Below are 21,218 nucleotides of genomic sequence, written 5' to 3'. Positions count from 1 at the left end.
CAAACTACGCCATAAAAATCATGACGATACCACTCAAAGCTACTGAAAAACAGCTGACTCTTCCAGAGGGTTAGGAACTTGCCAGTGAGCATTACAACTGATGACATGCACATTTCTATGCACCCAACTGTTATCCCTTAAAGGAGAATGCAAGTCAAAATTTAAAAAGCATACTGCCCAATAGTCCTCCTATTGTTTAGTAAAAACACCACACTTTTGGCTCACCTAATCAAATATTTACTCGGTCACACTTACTTCACATTTTCTAGAACAGGCAGCCATCCCTAAAAAGGCATTCTCCCTTCCTTTCCCTCCTTGCTTCATACTGCAGGTGTGTTTAATTCCCTCCCCCTCCTACCCTCTGCCAGATCTGCTTCTGATTGGCTGGTGGGCATGTGTAGCTCAGAACAGCAGACAGGATCAAGTTACACACATGCTCAGAGAATAGGAAGGCTGCCGCTGGCAGCCTACAGGAAGGACTGAGAGATATCAGTGATGTCACTGTAGTCTTCACACTGCTGTAGGCTTCCAGCACCATATCTCAGAGAAGCAAGCAGGGATCTGGGAATTTAGATATGCAGTAGGTACTTTAAAAGAATGCCTTTAGACTTTTCATTGTCCTTTTAACATTTACACTTCAAAACCACTTGAAGTTGATTGGGGCTGTTCTAGCAGGGCAGAAACCTGACAGACATGTTGATTAGGTGGCTTCCTATGACTCATAGAATGTCATTGACGTTTTTTATTAGCTCTTTTGGACCAGGCTGTCTTTCCCTTCTATACTGGTTGTTTTTTGTATGTTTAATGTAAACACCTATTTATTAGACGATGCTGTGAAATGTGTTGGCGGTTTACGAATATATGTTTGTTATAATAATAGTAATAATGTATTATGAGTATCCTATGGATATCTGCCGAATGTGCTATATTGGATTCTTTTGACTGTGCACTTGGCTGTAAGCAGTCATATTTGCTTGAGAGTTGCCAGAGGTTTTTAATGCTAGAACACTTAACTTCCTTCTAGAATTTCCATAGTATGAAGCTGTAATTTTTAGATGGTTTAATATTTGTTTTAACTAAAGCATTTTAACCAAATCTGGATGCTAATGATTTACCGGCAAGGCTGTTAAAACAGCATTCCAGAATCTTAAATATGCCCCCTGCAACGCTCAAGTACACATAGCTGAAATAAAAAAAAAAGCTTGTTCTGAAGGTCCCAATCTATTCTTTCAAATAAACAAACAAGATTTTATGCTCAGTGGTAACCAAATATACAAGGTCACAGCAATATAACAACTGAGTTTCATATGTGTCAGACATAAATCCTGCCTTCCCCTTCACTGTCCAACTGCTGCATCGTGCTGCCACAAATACAGTGCTCTTACTTAACTGATAGCATGGTAGAAACTTGGGATGGTAAGATTGTCCTGGACTAATATTATAAAAACTTTGAGAGAAAAAAAAAAAAAACAATTGTCAGGACATAGTAGTCCCTCTCCTATTCAAATTACAGTCTCTCATTCAAACCACTGCCTTGTTGCTAAGGTAAACAAGACCCTAGCAACCAGTTGCTAATATTCCAAGCAGAAGCTCTGCTTAACAAAATGCTAAATAACTGAAAAAACAAAAAAAAAAAATGAAATAAAATTGCATAAAGGTGAAAAAACCCTTTAGAGTAAGAGGTGGTTTTGTACTTTAGTACCTGTACAAGTGATAATGGTAGTAATGTGGTGGGCTTTATTCTTATTTACCTGTGTTTCTGTGGACCGGAAAAACAATATGAAACTAAGCAACCTTGACGCATCTTTTTTTTTTAAAAATAGACATCAAACTAGTGAAATACCCTTTTTTAGTTTTTACTTTTTTTTTTAAATTACTTACTAGTTTTGTGTGAGCGACTTTATGTACCTCATTAGACCAGGCCCGCAGCCAAACATTAGCAAAGAGTTAAACCTATAACTCCCATTAACTCAGATTTCTTTTTCAGCTTCTTCATACAGTCTGGGATCATGTCTGGGTTAAGGGTTTAGTGAAGCAAGTTTATACTAATTATTATATATATTTTTTTAGTATTATCATTATAATGTATCTATTATTTTTTTATTTCTTATCATTGTCTTGCTTCTGTCCTTGCCACAAAGGACTTGTTCTGAGTTTATGAACTCTCCTAATACTCTGTGTTCTTATAGGTATAATATTCTGTAGAAGTTTTATATCGGTGTATCAGCAATATAGCCCTCTATTTATTGAGGGAGTAGTAACTGAGGGCTCAGCTTGATGGGTGATTGCTTGGAGAAAAGGGCACCATCTAGTATAGCACTGGATGCAATACACAAATGAGGAAAAGCTTGTAGAGACTCCTCATATCTTACAGTGCAGCTCTCTGGCATTTATTCTCTGGATTTTACTGTAGGCGTAGTGTTTATTGCCAGTTTAAAGTCTTAATATCATTTAATGTAATGGCTTTACCAACTTTATGATGTTTTTGAAGTTTTTAGAAAATCACCTTAAACTTAGATGTGTTATCATTCTGGGACATTCTTTTTATTTGTGGTAAAATCTCACTTAAAATAATTCCATTTAAGGCAATAATTTATTGTACAAGGTTTTTAGGAATGTTGAAGACTTTTTGTTCAAAGTAATGCTTTTTTAAGTAAAGGTTATGAAGGTTATTTCTGTCACTTTACCAGTATTATCCTCCTGCAAAGTGTAACTATTCAGATTGAAGGTGCAATTCAATCCAGTCATTTCCTAAACAAACCAGCAGGGGTCAGGATATCTCAACATATATATATAATTCAGGAGCTTGGTATACTAATCACACTTACATTTTTTTAAACGTAATCTCGAACCAAAAAGTGTATATTTTTTTCTGATAATGAAACATTGTAGTACTGTACTATATTTCCAATCTACTTCCATTAAATGTATTAAGTGGTTTTACAGTTGTTTGTAAATGTAACCGAAAGCAGTAATTCTGTATTCCTTTCTGTTCTGACCTTTAAAACAATGTAACAGAAGAAATTTCCTCTACAGGTTCATGGCTTATACCACATTTCTTCAGGAGTCAGACCCAGCAGTGCAGAGAATATAAACAGCTACAGATACTATTTTCTGAAATAATTACATTTACAAATAATAAAACCAAAACATTTTTTATTTTGTGTCCTACCTTGAGGAAATGCAGGCTCTGAGCTGATTGTTTAGATGATGTATTGCTTCTTCTTCAGGGTTTCATGTGTAATTTCACTTCTACAGCTCCACCTTTGACAGTCGGCTTACTGACAAATATTAAACGTCTTGTCATAATTTCTGCTGGTGTTCTCCCTTCTATGTTTCTTATGTCATTGTTTGAATGGTGTGGCATGTAGTATCCGTTTCCATGCAAACAATGGGCCCACCTAGGCATTCTACATTCCATTTTGTAGTTGATCATAGAGCCTGTCATTTCATACATCACCTCAGGCACCTCTCTAAGCAAACACAAAAATAGGTGAAACCGATGAATTAATGATGATTCATAACATGCTAAACCCACGTTTGGAATGCACACTTCCTTCTAAATACTTTGCAACATCACCAGAAAGATTTCTCACTACAGATCTTATCATTCTTTAAATCATAAAAAATTGCTTTGTTATAATGAGTATTGGGCACTGAAATTGGTAACCAAATTCTACGAATACTCTTGTTAGCCCTGATTAAGCAGATTACAAAGGGGCTGGATTCAGCTTGTGGGCTAGCTGGCGACCACCCTGTCTTGTCTGTTAAGGTGACTAGCAAACAGTTTGTGGTACAGTGGATTAGAAGTGTGGACCAACAAACAAAACAGTTTTTCCTAAACACATGATGAAAACCTTGAAATGTATGTGTTGTAAAATGGTCCTTTCTTAAAGGAATACTGTCATGGGAAAACACAGGCACAATGCACTGAGATGGCTTCCTACACACCTATATTACAACAACAAAAAAAATAAATTTGTTGGTTTAAGAATAAAATTTTAAATGGTAGAGTGATTTATTTGCTATGTAAACTGTAAATTAGAAATAAAAAGTATACCATAAAAATCATGACAGAATCCCTTTAACTACTAAAAGACACCTCAAATGATATTTAAATATAATTACTTTGTCAGTTCTTCAGAGGTCACATTTTACATATTACCTGTATATTTATTGAATGATTTTAAGTGGCACTACACTTGTATTTTCCTAGCATCTTTAAAAGTGTTACAGCCATGAATATTATTTAATTTTTTTTTAAATGGTGCATAGTGATATGATAAGTTAAAATTACCTTGGAGCTTCATGACCTGTATAAATAATCTTTGCCTTATGCCTTCTTAGAATGCAAAGGGGACTTCTGGTATCCTTGTATAAAATATGTATTGCATATTGCACAATAAAAGTTATTCTCTGGATCTTAAACTAGTGGTTGTGTTTAGTTTTTTACCTATACTTTTAACTGGCACTAGTGAGCCAATGGTTCAGAATACTGAGATTGTCAGAAATCATGTAAAATACTAGTTAAACAGCATTCCCAATTATGTAAATGTTTATGTTAACAAAACACTGTTAATGTGAAAGGTGTCCCTCACACCATAGCACAGTGGTAGAATTCTGTCATCTGAGCGTTGTGTGTGTGTGTGTGAGTGAAAATTTGTTTTTCTAAGGCTGGAATCAAATTATTTACTATATCTTGTTAGAATTAAATTACCATTATTTATACTGTATCAATAATGGCGTATGTTTTAGAGCAGCCGCCCTGTGTTCCTTCACTTAGTAAACATATATGCCCATAGTCAGTGCTAAAAAAGCTGGCAGAGGTGGCAACCCTACCTTGCACTTCCATATATTTGTGATCGATGCTGCTTGGTCTGTCCTATCTCCTTTTCAGAATTTAGTGCTTTGGGCCTAATAAAGCAGGTGAACCCTGGAGCTATCACCACCTCTAAAGGTCTGGTGCATCACTCTCTCACAAATTTTTACCCTGAAATTATCGGAAAAATGTTGCACAATGGGTAAAAAAATATGGCAAGTGCACTTGGTACACTGCAATCCCAGCAAAAAAGCATGATGAGATTGCTGTTCATTTTTATCCCCACATGGCTTTAGGGCTCTGGCACACAGGGAGATTAGTCGCCCGCGACAAAACTCCCTGTTCGCGGGCGACTAATCTCCCCGAGTTGCCTTCACCTGCCATCCCACCGGCGACAATGTAAGGGAAATCGCAGAAAAAGACTTGCGATGGCTGTATTTACATTGACCTTTCTGATAAAGCTTACTTAGTTTTTACCTTTCCTTCTCGTTTAAAAAGATACTGTCTGTTTTCCCATTTACATTATTAAACAATGTACATTGGTTGCTGTTACGGTTGCCACTTTTTCTGGGGAAAAAAAACAACCGTTTTATATATTTATCTTTTTTTCCATATTAAAAACATTGGGATAAAACATAAGCATAGGGTTAGTGGTAAACTTAGTTGTAGTCACCAGTACACACATTTCATTTTGAAGATTGTCTCTTTAGCAAATAACATTTACAGTATTTCTGTACTTTGACTCTATATTTTATTAGCCTTACAACCATTTCAGGTATTTTTATGATGGCTTTTTTTTTTTAGCTTCTCATAAATAAAGACCTATGATTTCCCTCTATTTTATTGCTCAAATTGTTTTCACCTTCAGACTTACTTATTGTGTGAAATGTCATGGATTTGATTTACTGTTTTTAAGTGCACCTAATCTAATGTCACAATGGTGTAATCATTCTGTATAGGTTAATGGTTAGACCCCAGTGAATGTTATGAATGACTGAATGTTGATTTTAGTGAAATAAAACAAGAACTTTTTGGCCCATCTAGTCACCCTTTCAGATAACTATTCGCCTTATTTAGATTTATTTTATCCTCTGGGCAGTCCGGTACCTTTCTCTTATAATCTGCTATGCACACACAGGTGCTGGAACCTGCAGCAATTCAAACAATACAAATGAATTGGTGCATTTGCATGCATATTTTGTGTTTTTAAGAAAAAGACTTCTTGACTTTTGTGTCTCAGAATTCCTTGAGGTTTGCACTTTATTGCTGTAAACAAATGCTGTAAAACTGTAAAATAAAAAATTCAGATTTATGCATTCACTTGAGTGCATAAGACTCATAACCATATAATGTGATTCATTTTAGAAAAATGTAGTGAAGGCCAAGCTTTATCCCATTCTGATTGCTAGAAATGGGATTAATTACTTCATTAGCTTAAGGTGCCCATACGCCTTCAGATCCGCTTGCTTGGCGATGTCGCCAAGCGAGCGGATCTTCTCCCGATAACCTCCACCTACGGGTGGGTGATATTAGGAGAATCCAGGCTAATTCAATCGTTTTGCCCCAGCGTATAGGCAAAGTCGGTCCGGGGAACGGATCAACGAGCCGATGCGGACTCCGATCCAACTAGATTTTTTAACCTGCCCGATCGATATCTGGCTGATTTCAGGCCAGATATCTGTCGGGCAGGCCCATCAGTAGTGCCTATACGCGGCCGATTAGCTGCCGAATCGGTCTAAGGGACCGATATCGGCAGCTAGAATCGGCCCGTGTATGGGGACCTTTAGAGGCATCCAAATTCTCAGACACACAACAGATTAAAAGAGTTCTTGTCTTCACTTACAGCACTCCACGACTACTGGTGGAATGGCATTTAAGGAGATTAGTTGCCCGCGGTGGTGAAGATTTATCATGGGCAACTAATCTCCATGTGTGCCACTGCCCTTAAGCTGGCCATATATGCACCGATAATATCATACGATATTCGGTGCGTGTATGGCAAGTCGGCGAGTCGACCGATATCGCAAGAGTCTGCTGATATCGGTCGACTCGTCGATCGGCCAGGTTAAAAGATTTTGATCAGGCGCCTGAGTAAAATCTGCCTTCAGGGCTGAATCGGCTGAAGGAGGTAGAAATACTATTGTTTCTACCTCCTTATCTGCCATTTCAGCCCTGAACGGTTAGTGGCTGATTGAACGATCTTTCGTACGACCGATGGTTGCACGAAAGATCGCAAATTGCTACGTGTGTGGCCACCTTTAGAGACATGGTCACTACTCAAACAAACTAGCTGCATACTAAAAGGTTAATGTGCCATAAGTTTTAAATAATGATGTATAATTAAAAACTCGCAAGTATACTAGTTTGTTTCAGTACTTACACTGCATTTGTTCTCAAAGGAGAATTTTTCCAATGTCATCTTTGAAAGATTGGAAGGGATATTTCCTCTAGTTTTTGAATAGCTTGTTTTCTGTAGAGGTGCAAAACATTTGGCATTTGTTCAGGGGGTATATAAGTGCTAATTTTGGATTGTTTTACTGCTTCTTAACAAATTGGGAATTGGAGATCAATGCATGGCTCCTATTAAAGCATTGTATGTATCACATCCTATCCCAGTATGTACAGATACAAAGCAAGGCTCATTCTTTCTGTTATTATGCTTATCTCTTCTAGTTTCAAACATCACCTACTTGGCTAGTTTTCTTCATGGTTTTGATTTGCTCAAGATCGGCTGCTTAAAATCCAGAGCTCTTTTTATATCCCTCTGACTCCCACAATTAAATTCTAAAATTAAATTTTCTTCCACTTGGCAGACCTCACGCTTTAGAATGATTTTGTTATCTGCATTTCTCAATCAATGCCAAATTTGTATGAGTGTAAATACCTTTGGAAACAAGCCTAAATAATTGAATCTGAATGGTCCAGATGCAGCCTGTCTTGGTTTGCACAGATGAATCCTAAATGCATGACTCTGCATGCTAAGCTTCTACATAGTTTTTGTGTTCAGGTATGGGACCTGTTATCCAGAATGCTCGGGTCCAGGGGTTTTCTGGATAAGAGATCCGTAATTTGGATATTCATAACTTAAGTCTGCTAAAAATCATTTAAATATTGAATAAACCCAATAGGATTGTTTTGCCTCCAATAAGGATTAATTATATCTTAGTTGGGATCAAGTACAAGGTACTGTTTTATAATTACAGAGAAAAAGGAAATCATTTTTAAAAATTAGAATTATTTGCTTATAATGGAGTCTATGGGAGATGGCCTTTCCGTAATTTCGAACTTTCTGGATAACAGGTTTCCGGATAAGGGATCCCATACCTGTATCCTCAAATAAAGATTAAAAGTCCTGCCGTAGCTTCCAGTGTTCTCAATAGGTACTCATCAACAGGTAACAGACCCGTGCTGGCTGTACAGATTTCTAAATTCAAGTATAAATAACCCGGAGAGTACACATGTTCTCAGTGAATCTGTGTAATTTTATTGAGACATCACAGCACTACGTGTTTCGGCTAACAGCCTTCCTCAGGTGCATACATTATTATTATTTATTTAGAAAGCGCCAACATATTCCGCAGTGCTGTACAATAAGTCATTATAGAAAACATTTAAAGGTCAAAACTTCATTCATACCCAGTGGCTCAAGGGTTTCCATTATGTGTATCCATTTTGCTTCATTTTGCAGTAGCAGGCGTGTTCTGTCACCCCATCTCTTTGGGACAGCCACATCCTCTAAAACTAGCCAACGTAATGAGGCCGGACTGTGTTTATTTAAATAAGAGTGTTTGCCCACGGGTGTCTGTGTTTTCTTTTTCTCAGGATCATATGCTGTTATAGAGTATTTATGTTCCCGTATTCTTGTTTTGACAGGTCTAGCAGTTTGACCTATGTACATTTTAATGCATACACCACAGATTCAGAGTTACATGTGTGGTACCCTCTAATAGTTATTTTATGTCCATTATAGGGGTGTGTTATAAAGTCACCTTTGCTAATGGAATTACGGTTACCGCAACCTAGGCAGGGGAAGGTCCCATGTTTTGGAGGGCCAAGAAAGCGGGTCCGTTTTTCTGTACCCAGTAGGGTCTGATTTAACCAATGTATCTGCCAGGTTACTGCCCCTCTTATAGGAGAACAATGGTGGGGACTTACAAAGCCTACCCAGTGTTGGATCTTTTTATAAAATAGACCAATGGAGTAGGACCAATTTTTCTAGTCGTTTGCTTAGAGGGCCATATTGACTGACAAATGGTATTCTTGATTCTAATGGGTTTTTAACAGTTTTTTTTGTAAGTAGACTGTTTCTATTGATTTTCTGTACATCATCTCTCAATTTACATAACATCATCATATCAAATCCTTTTTCCACAAACCTTTTTTTATAAATTTATTTGCACTCTGTAAGAACCTTTGGTCATCAGATGCAATGCGCCTGATGCGCAAAAATTAGCCTTTAGTTATCCCCTTCTTTCTGTGGGTTTGGTAAATAGGTCATTTACAATGTACCCTTCCTTATTGAACACCTGCACATCAAGATAGTGTACCTGTATCGCCAAACCATGCAGGGACAAATGTATGTGTTGCAGTGGTTAGTACTGCTGCCTAGCTGCACTGGGGACGTAGTTTAGAGTCAAGCCAGGGCAGTATCGGAAAGGCATATGGGTGTTCACCCCATGTCAGCCTGGATTCCCTCTGGTTACTCCAGTTTCCTTCTACTCCCCAAAAAAGTCTTTGTCTTCTAAGTACATAGACAGTAGTATATATTTAATAGGTACTTTAGACTGTAAGCATGTGTTGGTGCTATATAAGTAAAATATTATAATTTGTCACATAAACCTTAATCTGTTCTTTGCAGGACTGCATATGTCCTTGCTGGGGATCTGTCACCTAGACATTGTATAATAAATTTAATTTCCAAATTAAACTGTGCTGTGTTAAATGTCCTGATGAATCCTTCTTAACAGATCTGTTTCTCAAATATTTGTTAGTGTTTTATGATATATATTTTAGGTTCTTAACTATCTTTATCCAACTGAAAGTAAGAAACTGATAATGTCAGTGACAGATTTCTCCTGCTATAACTGGCTTTCCAGCAGTTTCGATGACAAATTGCATAGTTTGAAGTCTTAATATTTAGTTGCCAGTCTTGATAATAAACTGTTTATATCTAAAAAAAAAAAAAAAAAATGGTAAGCAACAAGTAGTAAAACCTATTTGTGAAAAATACTTATAAGCATATATATGCAAAAACTTGGGTAGAGGCTTAATATCACTATTCTTTAGTATAATTAAAGGGCAATCAAAATTTGCTTCAATAGGACCTTTATCTATTTGAAGAAAATATTGAGAAACATTATAAAGCTGATACCCTGGAGTCTTATATACCCTGGACTCTAGGTTATAAAAATGCAGCTAAACTGGAAGCAGCATTTCTTCATGTGCACACCCTACTGAAAATATTTGTGAATACATTATGAATCATACAATACGCAAAAGCTGCACATAATCATTTGTGGCCTGAGCTCCAAAGCAGTGTATAGCCAATGTTTGTATTCAGTGGGAAAGCACTAACATTCTGAGAGCATAGGGTCATGATATGTACATACATGTACATGGTTGAATGCGTCAGAATCTAATCTGGGCTATTTGGTATGCCTTAGCCTTGAAGCCTTGCTGATGTCTTTGGGTCCTCACTCTTCTGTTTATAGTTGTTCTGCTGTATTGCTTTGCAGAAACTGAAGCCGTTCCTAGTATTAGATGAGGAAGAACTTCTCTACGCCCCAACTGTTTGTATTGCCCACAAGTCATTACACCATTGATAAATCACTGCTTTTTGATCACTTGGTTAACAAAGGCAACTCCTTGTTTAGTAAGGGCACTTATAAGCAGAATGGGCTTCCTGTAATGACATTTCAGCATTTAATCAATGAGCCTTTCGATTTAAAAAAAAAAAAAAATGCCATTGTAAGAACTTTTTTTTTTTAATTGTATATTTATTATATTGAATGTGAGTTTCTGTGTGGCAGTAATCCTGTTGTGATTTTGTTCATTTGTGGGTAGATCTTTGTTTCAGTCATACAGTATGTGATTGAACTGCTAATTCCTGGGGTGACAAATTAAAATATAGCTGTTCTTTGGTCTAAGTACAGAAATGTAATTTAAAAAAAAGTCTTTCTGTTAAATTAATGAATAATGGTATTCATCTGCTCTAATAAGTACCCAATGATTCTGATATATTATACTTTTATTACATATGATGTCATTGTGTTTTCAGTTGTGTAAGTAAGGTGCCAAGGCTAAACTATAGTGATGTGAAAAAGTTAATTAAATGTGTTTTTAATATTATATAAACTGTTTTTTAAATTAGTTTAGGAGGAATCAATAATGTGTTTTTTTTGTTTTGTTTTTTTTTAATCAGGAAGTCACTGGTAAAAACTTTGGAAACAAGGATTTTCGCTCAGCTCTTGAAAATGGGGTTCTGTTTTGTGAGTAAGTACTTTCTTTTCATGTGGAATTAGGTAGTACCAATTGTTATATCAAAGTGTGAATCATTAGCATTAAAGTGATACTGACACCAAAAAATTTCTTTTAAAAATATGAACCTACTTCCAAACCTACCTATAGGTCATGTTGACTGTTTTTTCCTAAAAGTCCTGTTTCTCTACATAAATCCTACTGAAGATCCTGAACCCGACTGTCTGGCAACCCGACTGTAGCTTCTCAATCTGTCAAAAGAACTACGTCATAAACTGGGAGGATTCAGCTTGCCGTTTGCTTCAAAGAGTCCCCCCCCCTCCCTTGTTCCTCGCATTGTGAACTAGATAGCAGGCAGGCTTGATCTTTCCATTGCCTGCCTGCTTCAAAGGGCTGCCCCCCCCTTTCTGCTCTTCGCACTAAGAATTTAAATAGCTTTCCCGTGCCTGCCTGCTTCTAAGGCTCTCCCTCCCCATTACACATAGACAACGGAGCTAAGCTTGTCACACACCGGCTGAAAGCAGAAGGGGCGTTGCAGGTTTGTGATTGGGCATATTTATTCACTTGGGGGGCATTTAAATTAAAGCCCGGAAAAGGGAAACAAACATGGCTGCTCCGTGGGTCTGTAATTCGTGCTACCAAAATTATGAAGCAAAAAAACTTTGCAGATTTAGTTTATAAGGAATTTAAAGCTGATACAAATTAAAACATAACAGCAGGTGTAAAAAAAATTTTTAATTGGCTGTCGGTATCACTTTAAGGCCATTGGCAGACCAGTTATTTCCTCCACTGTGTATGTATTTACACCAGTGGAGAAAAGCCAGTCTGCTGCCTTCCACACCACCTACATATGTACACAAGCAGGCATGGAATTGGCTTGTTATATTTGCACAAAAATGCATACTTTCGTGTTTCTGCACCAGTATCCGCTTTGTGTGTTCATTAACAGACCAATCTTGTGTTTTAGTGAACATATATAGGTGGTGTGGAAGGCAGCATATCGGCTTTTATCCACTGGTGTAGAAAGCATCCCATCTGCTATTGGCTTAAGATTACTATGTTGCAAAAAGGTAGAAAAGATCTAACATTAGAATGGTAGGCAAAAGGAGCATCCAAAGGCCATATTAGACCTATCTGTTTTTCAAATTCAGACTCCCAACTCCTGCATGAAGAAAGAATTATGAAATGTAGGGGCTAAGAGTGGAAAGTAAAGAGTATCTTATTTCTGAAATGGGTCAGAATTTGTTCAGAATCAGCTGAATTTCGAAAATTTCTTATTTCAGTATAATAAAGCTTATATTACATTTTCATGATAGTTCCCCTTTAAATATTTCCCATTTTGAAGAAAGTAGATAAAGTACTTTTGTACTTGTGTAAAGTAAACATCTTGCCCCACATGCTCTTTCAATCAAAAAAGAAGACAACGTTACATTCATATTATTAGGACACAGTATCTTTTTTTTTTTTTTTTTTTTTTTTTTTCCCCTCTTATTACAGCACATTTTAAAGTGGACCTGTCTGCTACAAATGCCTTTTTAGCATGTTAGTTGAGCAAAATAAACTCTACTTACACTATATAAATTATATAAATCTTGTATCCCTCAGTCTTGCAAGTACACAATCACTTTCCATTCAGAAAGTGCTGAATGGAAAGTGAAAGTAATTACCTGCCCTGCTACAATGAGGCAAAATAACTTTATTTTGTAATAAAGTTTTTGTTTGTGGGTGGCAGGTCCCCTTTAATGAATAAGACCATGCGGGATATTAAAGGAATACTGTCAGAGGGAAAACATGTTTTTTTCAAAACGCATCAGTTAATAGAGCTTCTCCAGCATTTTGAAATTTCACATGGGGCTAGCTCAGGGGTAGGGAACCTATGGCTCGAGAGCCAGATGTGGCTCTTTTGATGGCTGCATCTGGCTCGCTGCTAAATTTTTAACAAAAAAAATAAGGGGGGGCGTGGCCTGCGCTCGGCGGATAGAAGAAGTGTTCTAAGCTTTAGAACATGTCTTCTATTCGCAGAGCGCAGGCCACGTCCTCCTCCACATTGCATCCGGCATCCTTGGGACACACCCTACCTTGCCACTGCGCTCGGCGGATAGAAGACGTGTTATAAGCCTTAGAACACGTCTTCTATTCGCCGAGCGCAGGCCACGCCCTCCTCTGCATCACATCCGGCATCCTTGGCACTCACCCTACCTTGCCCCGCAGCATCCGCGGCCAGACATATTGTATGGCTCTCATGGAATTACATTTTAAAATATGTGGTGTTTATGGCTCTCTCAGCCAAAAAGGTTCCCGACCCCTGGGCTAGCTATATTGTTGATTTCCCAGGGTGCCACAGCCATGTGACCGGTGCTTTGATAAACTTCATTCAGATATTGGGCCTTTAGACCAATCGGGGACCCCATTGGCTTATTGATGCGGTGCCCGAACCGATGGCACCTATTCCCGCCAGTTTAATATGATCGTTTGGCCCTAGGGTAAGTAGAACAGTGGGAAGGTAGCAAGATAGCAGCTCCCAGCAGATATCAGAGTAGCACTCAATAGTAAGAAATCCAGTTCTGTTACATGGGAGTAGGAGAAACAATAGGTTACCTGAAAGCAGTTCTAATGTGTAGTGCTGGCTCCTTCTGAAAGCTCAGACTCAGGCACAATGCACTGAGATGGCTGCCAACACACCAATTACAACTAAACTAAAAAAAAAAAAAAATTTGTTGGTTCAAGAATAAAATGTTAAATTCTAGTGAATTTAATTTTTTTTTTTAATTGAGTTACGGTAATTATTTGCTATGTAAACAGTGTAGTTTAGTACACCATAAAAATCATGACAGAATCCCTTAAATCACAACTAATATACAATATTTTTTTAACCTATAGCCTGATTAACAAGATTAAACCTGGAATCATCAAAAAAATCAATCGCTTATCCACACCCATCGCTGGCCTGGTAAGTAAACTTTTTACAGAAAAAAGATCACCTATTAATCAAGTAGGTATTTATAAATTAAGCACTGCATAACTTGCTGGCACCATATAAATAATTGATGATGATGGATAGATGACACCTACACATTTGTTGGATAAAAACCCTATATACCAAATATGACTGTTACCTTCAAATGTAATAGAAGGCACTAAATTTGTCCAGGCTACTCAACAGCTTATTTATATAAACTATAGTAGGGTTCTGGATGTAAATACACCAGTTTTACCAGTGAGGGCAACAGTACACTATATTTTTATTACATTTAAAACACTTTCATTTCAGTGTGTGCTGCATCTTTGCTTTGATATCATTAGTGATGAAATTATTTTCACCATTCCGTTGGATTTCTCACATTCTTTACAGAGCGATACTAGAGATGTATGTCACCATATATATTTCTTCTTTACAAAGCACAAAAAACTATATCAACTAGTGTGTTTTAGACTGGTTGTTAGAGGACTGTTTTTCCCGTGAAGTACATGCTTAACTCGGAATGTCTGAACTGTGAGCAGGGCTGCCATTCGGGAGAAAGAGGGGAGTATTGTTGTGCTGGCCCAGTGAAAATGGATAGGGACCTAGCCACATTTCTGAGGTTACTCTAATTGCGTAAGTTTAGGTTACATCAAAACTTACGCAACTTATGTAACTTTTGCAGAAAGTGGCTAGAAACTGACGTAAATTTGCTGAGAAACTTGACTGGCTAATTCCACTGCCCCCTGTAAACTGACTGCCTTATTAGCACATTCATAAACTAACTATTTTATTAACTTTCTATGTGAACTGCTTCTTTTAGAGTAACATCAGCTGTTTATAATGGGAGCTATTTACTGAATGTAATGAGCATCTTCTGCATGAACATTACAGCAGTGGAATGACCGGGCCCCACAGCAACTTCATTGTGCCTTCTATGCTCACGCAATTTACTGAACTTATGCACAAACTTAGGTTACTTTCAAAGAAACTTACATACTGTATATCAGGGGTAGGGAACCTATGGCTCGGGAGCCAGATGTGGCTCTTTTGATGGCTGCATCTGGCTCGCTGCTAAATTTTTAACAAAAAAAATAAGGGGGGGGCGTGGCCTGCGCTCAGCGGATAGAAGAAGTGTTCTAAGCTTTAGAGGCCACGTCCTCCTCCACATTGCATCCGCATCCGGCATCCTTGGGACACACCCTACCTTGCCACTGCGCTCGGCGGATAGAAGACGTGTTATAAGCCTTAGAACACGTCTTCTATTCGCCGAGCGCAGGCCACGCCCTCCTCTGCATCGCATCCGGCATCCTTGGCACTCACCCTACCTTGCCCCGCAGCATCTGCGGCCAGACATATTGTATGGCTCTCATGGAATTACATTTTAAAATATGTGGTGTTTATGGCTCTCTCAGCCAAAAAGGTTCCCGACCCCTGCTGTATATACTCCACTGACCCCTATTTATTATACTGATTATTAGCATATTAATTATTTTTATGAACTACTACTGACTATTTATTGGATCCCACAGCAAGGCTGTTGAGCCTCTAAACATATGCAGTTTACATAACTTATGGAAAAACTTAAATTACTTTCATAGAATCTGTAACTATATAAAGCAATTATTTCAAAAAGAGTTGGACTCTGTCCTTTTTGCCTACTAACTGGGGGGTATTGGGAATTTTTTAACTTACTTTTTTATGGAATATCCTTTTTGAGGTTGTAAATATGGGTCAGATTAATGAATTCCATTTTTAAACAAATTGACTTCTGTTGGGAGAAGGATATTTATTAATCGGTAATTCAAGGGTAAATTATCTGTAGGTGCTATCTGTTTCCCTTCTTTGTATTAAATGAATTTCTGCTTATTGTGATATTCTCCTGTATATAGAATTTATTGGATATTTTTATTTAGTGATTTGTGTGAATTTAATATTGTACAAAACTGATTTTTACTATGTTGTAATATATTGATTTATTTAAATAAATATAAATCGATTTTTTTGACTTATTGGGTGGTTATTAAGCGCCAACTCTTTTTGAAATAATTTCTAAGCACTTTATGGATTAGTCTGGAGGAGGGCAGCTAATATAAACACGATCACTATACATTGATATTATATGTAGGTTTTTTGTATTTACTCACTAGTGTGTTTTGGTTTTTTTTTTGTTTTTTTTTGAGCGCAGATAAGGTTTATATTTATATAAAGCAATGACAGGCAGAGCAGTGTGATGGGCAGGAAGGTGGGTTAGGGTTTAAAGCAGAAGGAAAGTTAAAATCACTGGGATGTGGCAAATGTTAAGGTGCAGCTTTTCCCTCTACTGCGCATCCACAGTTTGTGCGAAAACGGAAGAGGATCATTTACTTGCAGGTACCCCAGGCTGGTGTGATTTTTTGCTAAGAGGAGCACCAGCCCAGGGTATCAGGTAAGTGGATATAATCCTTCCCTTCTCCTTTAAATTTAGGCCAAACTCCACTGGCCCCCAATGAACTGACTGTTAATTAGCACATTAATTAATGGAACTCTTTATATGAACTGCTTATTATAGAGTAACACCAACTGTTTATAGTGAACATACAAGGGGAGTGGACAAAATTTTGGTACTGTGCACTTGTGTTTATGGGGGACCCATATTAATAACTTGTATGGGTTTCCAGAGTCTATGATGGCAGCCTTGACTGTGAAGCAGTTAAAGTTTCCAGGCATCCGGTAATTCTCAGAAGTTTGTAGCTGTCTACAACATGTGTTTTTTCCACTTGTGTCACCACAGAAAACATTAACTGTACAAACATATTTCCTTAACTTATGAAACTGGTAAGTGAATGCCTTCTTAACCATAGTTACACCCTGGCCTTTTTATTTTGCCTTCCCTGCCAATATCTGTTTAACAGCATCTGAGTTAGTGACATTAGTAGGTGTGTACTACAATAATGTCTTGGGAACACTGTGAAATGTACAGGTAATGTACTTATCTGCTTATAAAGGAAAGTTCAGCCAAGTGGTGTTTTTGTTAAAAACTGAAATATACAGAGCCATTTTAATGATATAAAGGGTATGGAGCTTTTATTTTATAGGTGTTTAAAAAAGAAAAAAAATTTTCTTGTATTGTGATGTCACACTAGTCTTTTATGCGGGTAAAAAACAGCTGAGGGGAACAGATCCGCACCATCCACACTGTGTTTAGTGGACTGACAGTCACTGTGTCGTTCTGTGTGCACACATGGATGGAGCTTGGCACAAAAACGTAAAGGTCCACATTGTAGCAGCAATATCCTCTTTGTGTTCACACAGACTAAAGCAATGACTCCTAGTGCACTTAGTACATTGAGCAGATGGGTGCACAGGGTGCAGGTCGTTTCTACACAGGCAGAGAAACTGGGCACTATGGCCTTGGCCTTAATTTTTTTCTCACAATCTGTTTGTTAATGAGACAAATTCATTTTTGGCACATACATCACAATGTTTTTTCTCTGGTCCTGATATATGCCAGATTTAATCCATTTTTAGGACTTTTACTGGTTAATTGCTTTCAATTATTTCCACTTAACAGACCACTAGGTTGTTTTATATATGGTATCTTACAATGCCATATGTGGCATTTTGACTACCTCAAGATAATGCTTATGACTCTCATGAAGTAATGAAATAATGGTAGAAATATTCCAAGGCTTAGTAAGCCTTCGCAAACCAACACATGCTTGCTTCTAACTGATGACCGGTAAATGCTATCAGCTGACTGTTTGCTATGGGTTACTATTCTTGTCTAAAAATGTTTTTTTTGAACCCAGCCATTGGCTTGGGGCTCTCATATAGTTACATAGGGTTGAAAAAAGACCAGTATCCATCAAGTTCAACCCTTCCAATTAAGCCCAGCACACACAAACTTATTCTGACCTATCTGTGCACTCACATACATAAACCATATATGCCAACATCAATACTAACTGTAGATTTTAGTATCACAATAGCCTTGGATACTATAATTATTTAAGAAATCATCCAATCCCCTCTTAAAGGCATTAACAGAATCTGCCATTACAACATCACTAGGAAGGGCATTCCCCAACCTCACTGTCCTCACCGTGAAAACCCACCTACATTGCTTCAAAGGAAAGTTCTGTTCCTCTAATCTAAAGGGGGGCCTCTGATGCTCTGATCCTTTTTATGGGAGAAAACAACCCCAACCATGACAGTCTGACCTCATAGTTTAAATCTTCCATCCCCTTTACCAGTTTAGTTGCGCGTCTCTGCACTCTCTCCAGCTCATTAGTATCCTTTTTAAGGACTGGAGCCCAAAACTGCACTGCACACTCAAGGTGAGGCCTTACCAGAGACCTATAAATGTTTATAAATGAGCCCCACTGTGTAATTTTTTTGGTCCTAAGGCAAAATGAATATAGATTGTAACTTTTGATACAAACAGAAACATTTGTGCTGTATTCATGTGTATGCCTTATTTTATCAGAATCATTTGTAAGTAATACACAATGCAAGTAATAGGAAGCCTGGGAGAGCAACAGCATAACTGTGCAGGGTGTGTACTAGGGCTGTGATAAATGACAGTCCTTTTTTTCCTAATATGGTTGTGTTGCTATGATTCTCTATATATATATAACAGGTGATTGCTTAATTTACTGTATACAGGTACATTTATCAAGATCTGTTGCTAGGAGATCAGGTAAAGCAGGCGCTGCAATAAATTTTCAGATATTTAATCATAACCAGGTAAGGCTTAGAGTAGTAAAGAGCAGCTGTCAAGCTGTTTTCCTTCACAGAGTGTGCAAAAGGTATTTTACTTGCTTGCATGAATCAGCTTTGCAAAAGTAGTTTGAAAAATGTACCCCCCAGATGTTTCATAACCGTGAACAAGTGTACTTTATATTCTCTAGTTACACTTACACTTAAAATTGTTTATTATATGTAGATATGAACATAGTTTTGAACTTGTGGGACTACTGTGCACTAAAATGAACAAGGGGAGGTATGGACTGTGTTTCTAAAAGTGGGGTTAGAATGTTTTACTCAAGGCTGGTCACCTGGCAAAGAAGTACATGCATACCAGGTAATCCTAACATTCATGCATTTTCTATACTAGTTCCTATGTATAGGCACAAACAGCCTTAGCATAATGTACCTTTTTTATCATGACATTTTTGACCAAGAAGCGCAGTTTCAGATTTCTTTCCGCAAGAGAAAGGTAACGCCATGTAGTTGGTAAAGTAATTATGGCAAATTATTCCTGTGTTATGTCCTCTGTTCCTAGGTGAATGCCAGGCTGTAGTTCTCCACTTCTGCACATCATACAGTAGTACAACGTGCCACTTTCATTAGCTAGCTAATTGGGGCTGTCTTATTGTGAAAATTGTGTTTTTACCTCATTAACTTTAGGTTACTAGCATGTTTATAGAAATACAAAATAATTATTATTAAAAGTAGTTAATATCAGTTGCGGAAACAAGGTATTATTTTTGTTTTATGCAATTTTTCTCCTTTTCCCAAATCATTTCCAAGTATTGATGCTTTGGCCTTTCCAATAATGGGCAACCGCTTACAAAGCCTTGGACAACACTTGCGTACGTATTTATTTAAAACCTCTTCACACCAAACTTTAAACCCTTAGTGTAAAATGAAATGCATATTTAAAAACCTGTGGTTTTTGTACTAACACATTTTAAAGTAAGGGCTCTGGTATGTACTAAATATGCAAACAAAAGATTTTCAAAAGTTACTAATCAAAGTGTTTCTAATTTTTTTGGCCACACCTATGTCACACCCAGATTATTTCCTGGTCACAAACTGTTGCCCCTTGCCCATACCCTATTAAATCCCAACCATGCATTTTTGCTCTGCTTACATCAGGGTATAAATCGGTGAAACTCCCAAAAATACCAGAGGATTGACAAACCTACACTCCCCCAAGTTTGATGGTTCTGTTTATTAGCATGACTGACAATGTTCAAAACACAATTGTAGTAAAACAGAATATACCGAACTTCATTTGCCAACTTTTCTAGAAAAATTACTTGTTTTTTTAAAAAAAAAACCCAATTCTTCCCTATTACTAACACTGGCATCATGGATCATTTTACCATTCGATGGAAAACCCAAGTTCATACAGATACATACTGGCTAAATCGGACAACGATCATTCACGTATCATGTACAGAATTTTTATATCTTGTCTCTCGTTGCCATATATTACTTGGGGCTTCACTAAAATTTAGAACTCATCAGCCAAGGTGGCATGGTAACACTTACTCTTAGGGGCAGATATACTAAAACTCATGAACTTTTCTCACTTTTTTGTAAAAAAATTTGAATAAACTCATTTCCATGAATGTCTTTACATTTTTTAAATTCTCACAAAAACCAGCAATCCGAAAACTAACAATCCTGTTTTGAAGCAAAGAAAGAACTTCCAGGGAAGGGAAGGGACATCTCTCATTGACTTCTACATGATTTTAACAAATTTTAGATGGCATATTGTCTGATTCGGTATTGTCACAGTATTGTTGCAAAATAAATCTCAAAGTTGCAACTTTTTTGTTAGTGCTAAAAAAATCTTCAAGTAAATGCCCACCTTACAAGTGTATTTGCATAGAGAGAGTCTTTGTCTGCCCACACAATTTACTCCACATTATTTACTTAACATTATTTCTGTATTTTTTGTTTTGTTTAACCTTCAGTATTCCCATATGTATTCAAAACTTTCTAACATTTTAGAAGCTATGGAAACCTATAATTGAACTGTGGATTGCAAATATAATATTAAGGCAATGATTAAGATTTGTTTTTTTTCTCTAGTGATTGGCTGATATACAGTACAAACCAGTCTGACCACATTTGTTCCCAAAGAGCAGTTAGTTACTCATAAAATTGAAGCTAGCAGCAAATTGAGTCCTGGTTTTATTCCAGGTTGTAACAAATCATAGAAAAACTGCTTCTTTGCTGGTGTAGGTT

General features: G+C 37.3%; 1 protein-coding gene across 15 annotated transcripts in view; it reads left to right on the top strand.

Annotated features, from left to right (window-relative positions):
* Positions 1-21,218, top strand: part of lmo7 (LIM domain 7 protein) — a 115,994-nt gene that overhangs the window by 16,471 nt on the left and 78,305 nt on the right. For all 15 annotated transcript variants that reach the window (XM_031897103.1, XM_031897102.1, XM_031897101.1 and 12 more), the window contains exons 3-4: positions 11,241-11,311; positions 14,177-14,246. In XM_031897103.1, coding sequence (XP_031752963.1) covers positions 11,241-11,311; positions 14,177-14,246 — 141 coding nt within the window. The remainder of the gene's footprint in view (positions 1-11,240; positions 11,312-14,176; positions 14,247-21,218) is intronic.

Source organism: Xenopus tropicalis, chromosome 2, assembly GCF_000004195.4.
Source record: "Xenopus tropicalis strain Nigerian chromosome 2, UCB_Xtro_10.0, whole genome shotgun sequence".
Lineage (NCBI taxonomy): Eukaryota > Metazoa > Chordata > Amphibia > Anura > Pipidae > Xenopus > Xenopus tropicalis.
This window is presented reverse-complemented; position numbering and strand designations above follow the sequence as displayed.